At 39.6% G+C, this 8,903-nt stretch overlaps 1 protein-coding gene across 3 annotated transcripts in view; it reads right to left on the bottom strand.

Annotated features, from left to right (window-relative positions):
* Positions 1-283: 283 nt before the first annotated feature.
* NOC3L (NOC3 like DNA replication regulator) overlaps positions 284-8,903 on the bottom strand; it is a 27,288-nt gene continuing 18,668 nt past the window's right edge. For 2 of the 3 annotated variants that reach the window (XM_081823797.1, XM_081823798.1), the window contains 8 exons: positions 7,552-7,624; positions 7,392-7,455; positions 7,238-7,309; positions 6,116-6,297; positions 5,159-5,287; positions 4,277-4,374; positions 2,151-2,295; positions 284-1,817 (listed from right to left, as the gene is read on the bottom strand). In XM_081823797.1, coding sequence (XP_081679923.1) covers positions 1,689-1,817; positions 2,151-2,295; positions 4,277-4,374; positions 5,159-5,287; positions 6,116-6,297; positions 7,238-7,309; positions 7,392-7,455; positions 7,552-7,624 — 892 coding nt within the window. In that variant the 3' untranslated portion in view covers positions 284-1,688. The remainder of the gene's footprint in view (positions 1,818-2,150; positions 2,296-4,276; positions 4,375-5,158; positions 5,288-6,115; positions 6,298-7,237; positions 7,310-7,391; positions 7,456-7,551; positions 7,625-8,903) is intronic. The other variant, XM_006735577.3, reaches the window with a different exon arrangement.

Genomic DNA, 8,903 nt, shown 5'->3' with positions numbered 1-8,903 from the left:
ATCATACATTCTCCTTAAATAAGCCTAAAAAAACAAAAACACTTTTTAAAATCACATATAAGAATATGGTAAAAGATTAACATGCACTGTTGAGCTGATCTCCCCCATTAAGCAGGAGTAATAAAGGAACTTTCTATTCTCACTTATGTCATGAGGGGAAAAAAAGAGCTTTAAGCTCTAGACCAAAAGAATTGGCTTCTACAGTTTTGAAGACATAAGAGATCTATTTAGTTGCGACTCTGTGCACTTTTTTTAAATTCTGACATAAGAATAGGAAGCAAAAAAAAAAAAAGGCAGCTGTTTTATTCGATTATTCACAGTAGAGAGTATTTATAACCTGGTTGTTACAAAAACTTATTTCATAGGCCATTCCTAGAATATGGCAATAGCTCAGGTAAAATATTGCTTTTTAATTATATTCATAAGAATAGGACTGTATCTGTACAAAGACGATGAAGACGAAGGAAGAAGAAGAGGAGCAGGAGAAGGAGGAGAAGGAAAAGAGGAGAAGCCCTTCAACAGGCACCATTTATCCTTAAAACAGAGGCAAGTCTTCAAATTGGTTTTTCCACCCAAGAGCAGTTCTTCCCCCATCACCCTCCAGAACATGGCAGAAAATGCGAAGAACTGTGAAGAGACTAGAATCACGTTCAAACTCTTTTTGCAAGTAGCCATAATGAACACTCTCGTTCTTTTTTAAAAAGATCAAATTAAGTTACTTCTTGAAGTGTATCATTCAGCCAGAGCCAATGAACCTAATCTCCAATTTCAAGCTATTTTTTCTTTTCTCAAAAATCTTCCTGAAAACATACTCAAATGTAGAATTTTTCTCATTTCCATCTGTAGTACTGCAAAAAATATATATTTATTTCATTTGAAAGAGTTTTGGTTATAAAGAGTAGCTGAGGGGCACCTGGGTGGCTCAGCCGTTAAGCGTCTGCCTTCGGCTCAGGTCATGATCCCGGGGTCCTGGGGATGGAACCCCGCATCGGGCTCCCTGCTCGGCAGGAAGCCTACTGTTCCCCCTCCCACTCCCCCTGCTTGTGTTCTGGCTCTCTGTCTCTGTCAAATAAATAAAATCTTTTAGAAAAATAAATAAATAAATGAAGAGTAGCTGAATTTTAAAAAGCAATCTCATGGTCTTGATTTTTCTGCACTCTATGCCCTCATTTTAAGGGGGCAACTGTAATCCAATTAAGTTCACTCCAAAGATTTTTTTAAAACTGTAACTTAAGATGTAGATTAAGTTTTTTGTTTTGGGGTTTTTTTTTAGGGGGGGAGCGCAGGGGGTTGGGGCAGAGCAGGAGAGAGAATCTTAGGCAGCCACCACACCCAGCACGTGGGGCTCAATCTCATGACTCTGAAATCATGACCTGAGCCAAAATCCAGAGTTGGACACTCAACTAACTGAGCCACCCAGGCATCCCAAGATATATATTAAGTTTTAAAAAGGCAATGTCATTAAGAAACTTCCAAATATGGGGGTAGGTGGTTTTCAATTCTCCTTTCTTAAATGACAATTTCATAATTGGGGCAGAACCCTGTGCCATGCAAAGGGTAATTCTTCCTCCGCTGTTAATTTTCTTAGGAAGCTTCCCTTGTATAAAAAAAGAATGTCCTAAATTAACAGTAGGTCTCTATGTGCATCTAAACAAATATAAGAGAAAGTTCACTGACTCCTTCTTCTACTACCGTAGTGATGTTTTCAAATATTTGGTGAAATCCAGAGGCAAGTGAGTAGCAACTTCACTGCAATGTCTTTTGATTAGTTGATTTAAATCTTCATTCAAAAATGAATCCCCTTGTAAAACTTCACTCTGAAAAAATATTAAAAGTGACTCACATTAAAAGTTCTTCTGTCATAAGCAAAAGCCAAGCTGTGAGCAAAATTGAAAATGGCAACAGTAGACCCCGAACCAACACATGAAACCTGATATGACGAGCACTGGGTCAGGTCTGGGACAAAGCCTACACTGAACAGTCTCGTGACCATCTCCAGAGTCCCAACCCTACGGATCCAGCCTACCGTCAACTCCTAAACATGAAAAAAAATCTACCTATAATACAATTACGGAAGTCGGAATCAGTTAATAGAGACATTTAGTTTTTATTTCATCTTTTAAAAAAAATAATGAAAAAGCATCACATACCTTCCTTTTGGAACTTGAAGATTTAACAGGAGGATTGAATGTCATTGCAGCCATGCTGTAGGTCTCAAAAAGTTCTGCAGCAGATCTATAATCACAGAAGGAATGTAAGGACATCACCCGATCTGTATAACCTGAAAAAATTAGACTGTACCCAAAGAGAAGGACTCATTATTCTAAACCCCATATAGGAAGATATAACATAATCCTGCTCTTGAAACCAACAAACCAACACACTCGTAAAATAAATCCTAAATTCCCATGTAATGACAATGCTATCCAACTAAATCTACCTCAGAGAGGTCTGGTGTACATTTAGAAACACAGGCCTGGACAAAGACAAGGCTGAGCAGAAGAACTCCAGCTCAGTGTAATCAAATCCCAACTCGGCCAGTTATGTGAACAATATGCAACTAAGTCATGGGGGCCAGATGAGTGAAGCATGGAGTTACCTCCATGAATTTCAAATAGCTCAACCCCTCAGTTACTGGCCTGGATTAAAAGCAAGGAGAGGCCAAGGACAGACTAAATGTCTATACCCATGGCATGTAAATGAATCCTTAGTGACTTGGGGTTGGTTCACACTCCCCGAAGGAGATCAGCAAGGGCCTACAAGGGTTGCAATCAGAGTCTCATCCCAAGCTCCACCCTCCAGGACAAGACCATCATGAGTCTTCTTTCTCAAGCTTTTGGGATAAACCCATTCTTCATCTTCCTCCAGAGAAAGAAACTTCTGGCATAAATGAGGCAGACATTCAAGATCTTTGACGAAAACATGCCAGAAAAAGATCATGAATAAGAAAACGGACAGGTAATTGTTTTCTCCTTTTTCTCCCTTTTAAAAAACGAGGCTGGAGGACAGGTGGGAAGTATGAAGGAAGAAAAAAGTAAATGGCCACTTTATCATTTAATACGGCCAAAAGTTCTCTCTCTTCTACCCAGAAGGAAAAGGGTTCATGGAAAACTGGAGTTTCTGCCTCATTTAGAGGGAGGAAGCAGCTGATTTCTGCCATGCAAAAATATAGACCTATTTTGCCAAATCTCCCAGTACTTCAAGAGAAGCTGGAACTTCTAGGTGAATTTGTCCAATATTTAAAATATAGCAAATAATTCAATTTTTGTTTAAACTCTGAAGAGGCCAGAATACCAGTCTGCTGGCCTACCAGTCACTTGTCTATGATCTCCAAATTAGAGAAACCAGTGGACTGCAAATGAAAATTCTACAGCAGATGGGGCGCCTGGGTGGCTCAGATGGTTAAGCGTCTGCCTTCGGCTCAGGTCATGATCCCGGGGTCCTGGGATCGAGTCCCGCATCGGGCTCCCTGCTAGGCGGGGAGCCTGCTTCTCTCCCTCTGCCTCTGCCTCTCTCTCTCTCTCTCTCTCTCTCTGACTTTCATGAATAAAAAAAAAAAAAAAAAAGAAAATTCTACAGCAGAATATTGTGAGTGGTGAGTATATTACAAGGGTATCTTTTATGTCATTTCCTTTTCTGTGTAATTGCCTCATTTTGTAGGGAAAAGGGCCATTATTTTTTCAACTTTTCTGTACTTTTGAAATTTTTCTGAGTAAGAAGCTAGAAAAGAAACTTCTCTTGGCAGGATCCTACTCCCCACCTGGAGCGTACGGTGGAGGCTGGGAGTACCAGCCAGCCAGGCCGCACTGCACCTAGAGGACTGGGAGCCCCACGGAGAGGAAGTGCGGCCCCTCTGAGTAGCAGTGTTCCAAAGCACTTTCTTCTCTCACTTCTCCCCTGCTGGCCCTCGCACAACTGACCATTCAGCAGCAGGAACCAATCTCACTGTGCTTGGACTTGTGGATCTTCCCAAAGAGCAAATATGGCATTATCTTATTAAATGCTGAAGCTGAGTGTCGGGGGTATGTGTTTTCACTATTCTTTCTACTTACCTGGATGTGTGAAACTTTTTATAACCCAAAAAAAAACGTTAAGCGATTACCAAAACACTAACAAAATCACTGTCGGCATGTTTTCTCCTTAGAACAATTCAGGAATATGAAGTGAGACCAAATCCAGATCAACTGGCACTTTCTGTTTTAAAACCTATTACTTTATAAATAGAGCAGACTTCTCAGAGCAAACAGAGACCAACTGCAGTTTGTGGTCTGATTACCTCCGGCTCAACTCCGGTTTGAGTGCTTCTGAGCCTTCAGAGGGGGCTCCGGCGATCAGGTGAGCTGCAAATCTCTGCACGACGGGATGGTAATGTCTCTGAAGGACAAGCAGGACAGCCACATTTTGCACAGGTCAGTACTTTATAAAACACTGGCTACAGCAAAGATTTTCTGTAATGAACACTATTTTTTAAAATCATATATGTATATGTAATTCACATAACCACATAATACCAACAGAAAAAATACTCTCTGCTCACATGATAACAACATGAATCTGATGACCAGGTTACCAGTGACGTAGCTTAGTCTTGCTTTTACAGCATGAAAAGAAAAAATCAAGAAGGAATTTCTCTTTTAGAGTGAAAAAAGTTAGTTTACAACAGGTTTCCTGAAACATATTTGCTACGAGTCTCCCTCTAATGTGTCCACACCGTAGAATCACAACAGTGCCACCCTCTTAAAACTGAGGGGTTACCAGAGTCTCCTTGGGCAGGACCCAACACAAATCTTCCATTCTGAATAGTCCTGAGGAAATAGTTCAATTTTCTAAACCTCACCCCACAAAAATGTTATTTTCTGCCTCCTTAGAAAATGTACCTCAACATCTTAAAGAACAGTAAGAGCAAAGTGAAATGTAGACTATTAAAACAGGAATTCTCGAAAAAGCCATCCCAGAACAAAATTATATTGAGGATTCTAGCAACAGTAACGACTTGGGGAAAAACTGAAAAACACTGCTCACAAAGAAAGGGCCATCCTCACTGGGTGTTATACGCAAACAATGAATCATGGAACACTACATCAAAAACTAATGATGTACTGTATGGTGACTAACATAACATAATAAGAAAAAAAAAAAAAGAAAGGGCCATCCTTACCCGTAGTGCATGCAATTCCCAAAGTGCAGTGTTCTGAGCATTACAGTACTCGGGTTCATCCAGTTCAGGAAGGAAAACCCCACTTCCCTGAGACTCATTGTCAAGCAACAGATCTGTTTTTGGGAAAGTCTGCAAAAATGTCACATAAAAATAAGAATTAATTAAATTAATACTGGTAAAGAATGTTCCTGGGTTCTATACTTTTCTTTTAATTTAATTTGATTTTTATGCTTAAATAAAAGCTATAAGCGGGGAACCCGCCTGGCTCAGTGGGTAGAGTGACTCTTGATCTTGGGGTCATGAGTTCGAGCCCCATACTGGGTATGCGTAGAGCCTACTTAAAAAATAAAACATTTTTTAAAAAGAGCTATAAACACATGTACTTTATAGCTATATTTGTACCACACAAAAATGTGTCCATCACCATTAGTGTTAAAAAAAAATGTCGTAGAGGGGCGCCTGGGTGGCTCAGTCGTTAAGCGTCTGCCTTCGGCTCAGGTCACGATCCCAGGGTCCTGGGATCGAGCCCCGCATCGGGCTGCCTGCTCCGCGGGAAGCCTGCTTCTCCCTCTCCCCCTCCCCCTGCTTGTGTTCCCTCTCTCACTGTCTCTCTCTCTCTGTTGAAAAACAAATAAAATCTTTAAAAAAAAAAAAAAAAAAAGTCATAGAATAACGTATACCATAAAAAAAGCTGTACTGTCTGTGTATGTGTGTTGTACATGTTTATATATGAATTAAAAAGTCTGCTGGAAGGAAACCCAACAAATGGTAAAAATGGTTACCTCTGGAGAGTGTCAACAGGGGTGGGAATGCTTTGGTTTTGTAATTTTATATACTTCTTTTCTCACTGGATTTTACCATTTTGCCTTATCACAGTAATAACATAAATAGGGGGAAAAGATGCAAACAAGACAGCACTGTTGTACTACCAGAACTTGGCTTTCTATCATTACTTACCTGCATTAATATTCTGTTAGTTGCTAAAATGCCAATGCTTGAATTTGGAAGAACGTGAAGAGCAAGGGTACAAAGACGCTTGATGAAAGCAAGGGCTCTCTGCTGAGAAACCTGCTTTCTGCGCTTAGTTAGCATGACGTCAAGGCACTGGAGCAGAATCTCGACACCTTCATTGGTAGCACCTGAAACAGCAGATACACCCTTCAGGGCTGTTCTCATTCCTTTTTTTTTTTTTTTTTTTCATTCAATTAACCAACCTACATTACATCATTAGTTTTCAGATGTAGTGTCCAATAATTCATCAGTTGTATACAACACCCAGTGCTCATCACATCACATGCCCTCCTTAACGCCCACCACCCAGTTACCCCATCCCCCCACCCCTCCAGCAACCCTCAGTTGGTTTCCTATGCTTAAGAGTTTCTCATGGTTTGTCTCCCTGATTTCTTTCCATTCCATTTTCCCTCTCTTCCCCTACGGTCCTCTGCCCTGTTTCTTATATTCCACATATGAGTGAAACCATATGATAATTGTCTTTCTCTGCTTGACTTATTTCACTCAGCATAATACCCTCCAGTTCCATCCATGTTTATGTAAGTGGTAAGTATTCGTCCTTTCTGATGGCTGAGTAATATTCCATTGTGTGTGTGGGTGTGTGTGTATCCTATCTTCTTTATCCATTCATCTGTTGATGGACATCTCAGCTCTTTCCAGACTGGCTATTGTGGACATTGCTGCTATGAACACTCGGGTGCAGGTGCCCCTTCGATCACTACATTTGTATCTTTGGGGTAAATACCTAGTATCATTACTTTTTCATTATACAGCTTCACTGCATTCCAGAAAAACCCAGACAAACTGTCATACCTGTCCCAAATCATTTCCCTAACCAATGAAGTAGTGCTATACTGCTCAGGAGATGCAGACGGTTCTACCATAGCTCCAGTCAATTCCAGAAATTCTCTTTCTCCAACTCTTACATAAGGTTAAATACAGATGTGTGGCCCTCAGAGGCCAACATTCTAATACGCCAATTCTGATTTCTCACTTTTCGTTGACTATACACAAGATATTCTTAAAAGAGAAGTATTTATTAAAGACACATTATCTAAATGTACATACCTGCATGTAACTTGAACAGTGTTTTATACAGATGTGTATAGAATTTCATGGGGTCAATATTCAGAACATCACCTTTGAAATTACAACAAACAATTAGGTATGTTACAGCCTCCAAAGGTAAAGCAAACAAAACTTGATTAAGAAAATATTTTACCTTGCCCAGAAAGAATATGAAAAGCGGTCTGGACGCAGTGAAGGCTTTCTCGATAGCTCAGGTCCTTGAAGAAAAAAAAAAAAAAAGGGAGAAAAGGACATTAAGGATAATAATCACCATTCGTATCTTAAAAAGTAATTCATGAAATAGAGTTACTTACACCAGATTCGATGAGAGTATGCAGTACTACTAATAAATCATCGAAAAACTCCACATTTATAAGGTGAGCAAACCTAGAATCAAACAGAGCTTAGTCAATAGGTGACCTAAAAACAGAAATAAAACAGCTAGAAATTAAACCTGACTTTAAAGCCATATTTTTAATATTCCCTATTTCGATGTTAGTTATGATACAGATGGTGGTAATTATTGATACTTCTCATTAATTCAGAATGACAGAACCTAACAATTCACCCACAGCTGGACACTACACTCAGCAGGAATATACGAGGCACGAAACAAAGTGAAAGTATTTCAGAAATACTTCTGCCCTACAAAACAAGTTGTTAAAAACAACTCTCCAAGGAAAGTTTACCAGCTACCCCATGCTGCTCTAACTCAAAAGAGGGCCAAAAACATCAGCTTCTGGAAAAATGGGAAGCGGGAAAAGGGAAAGGAGGAAAGAGACTGTTATTTATAGGAATATGGACCCTACTAAAGCGTTAAAAATAAAATGGAAAGAATACTGGACCTAGTATCTAGTTCAGGCTCTGAAATTAACTGCCTATATGATCCTAGGTAAGTCACTTGTCAGTCCTGGGTCTCTGTTTCTAGAAATAACGGAGATCACTCAGGAGAGTTACAGAAGAATCATGTGACAGCATGCTGTACAGTGTAAACTCCTAGGCGCTGACGTACTTAAAGTCAAGATCTTTCTTCAGTATTAGTGCAAGAGCCTTTGACACAAAAAATAAAAGGCTCAGAATAAGAAAGAATCTTAAAAGTGATACATTCCCCGTGTACTAGTCCAACTTTTTTGTGAAGCAACTGGGCAGTATTTATCAACATTTAAAACGAGCAGACCCTCTGACCAGGCAATATATGCACACAAGTGCATGAAGGTATTTCCAGTGCAGCATAGCGGGCTGGCCAAATAGAAGTATCACCAATCCATAAAACGGAACATTCCAAATGTAAAAAAAAAAGGTGGATATAATCACACCACCATGGGAAGATACCCAAAGTAACCATTTTATCAAAATAGAACAGTCTACGTAGCAGGATTCCATCTGTGTGACAGAAGACAGGCAGACAGACTTATGTATATATATATACACACAGGAAAAATGGTAATTTTTAAATTTTATATGCTTCTGAATAATTTGAATTTTTAAAGTAAGTACATATGACTAAAAGCTTTTTAAAATAAAGGCGCTGGTCACTGAAGAACAAACAGTAGGTCCTATCCAATGTAGGAGTAATCTCTTCTCTGACCAACCTCCCTTTGAATCTTTTCAATAACAAGGTCCAATTACTTTATAATCCCATTGCCAAACAGCTCCAGTCATTACA

Source organism: Leptonychotes weddellii, chromosome 6 (assembly GCF_054177405.1).
Source record: "Leptonychotes weddellii isolate Sample4059 chromosome 6, ASM5417740v2, whole genome shotgun sequence".
Lineage (NCBI taxonomy): Eukaryota > Metazoa > Chordata > Mammalia > Carnivora > Phocidae > Leptonychotes > Leptonychotes weddellii.
Note: the sequence above shows the minus strand (reverse complement) of the source record. Positions and strands in the feature narration are given on the sequence as shown.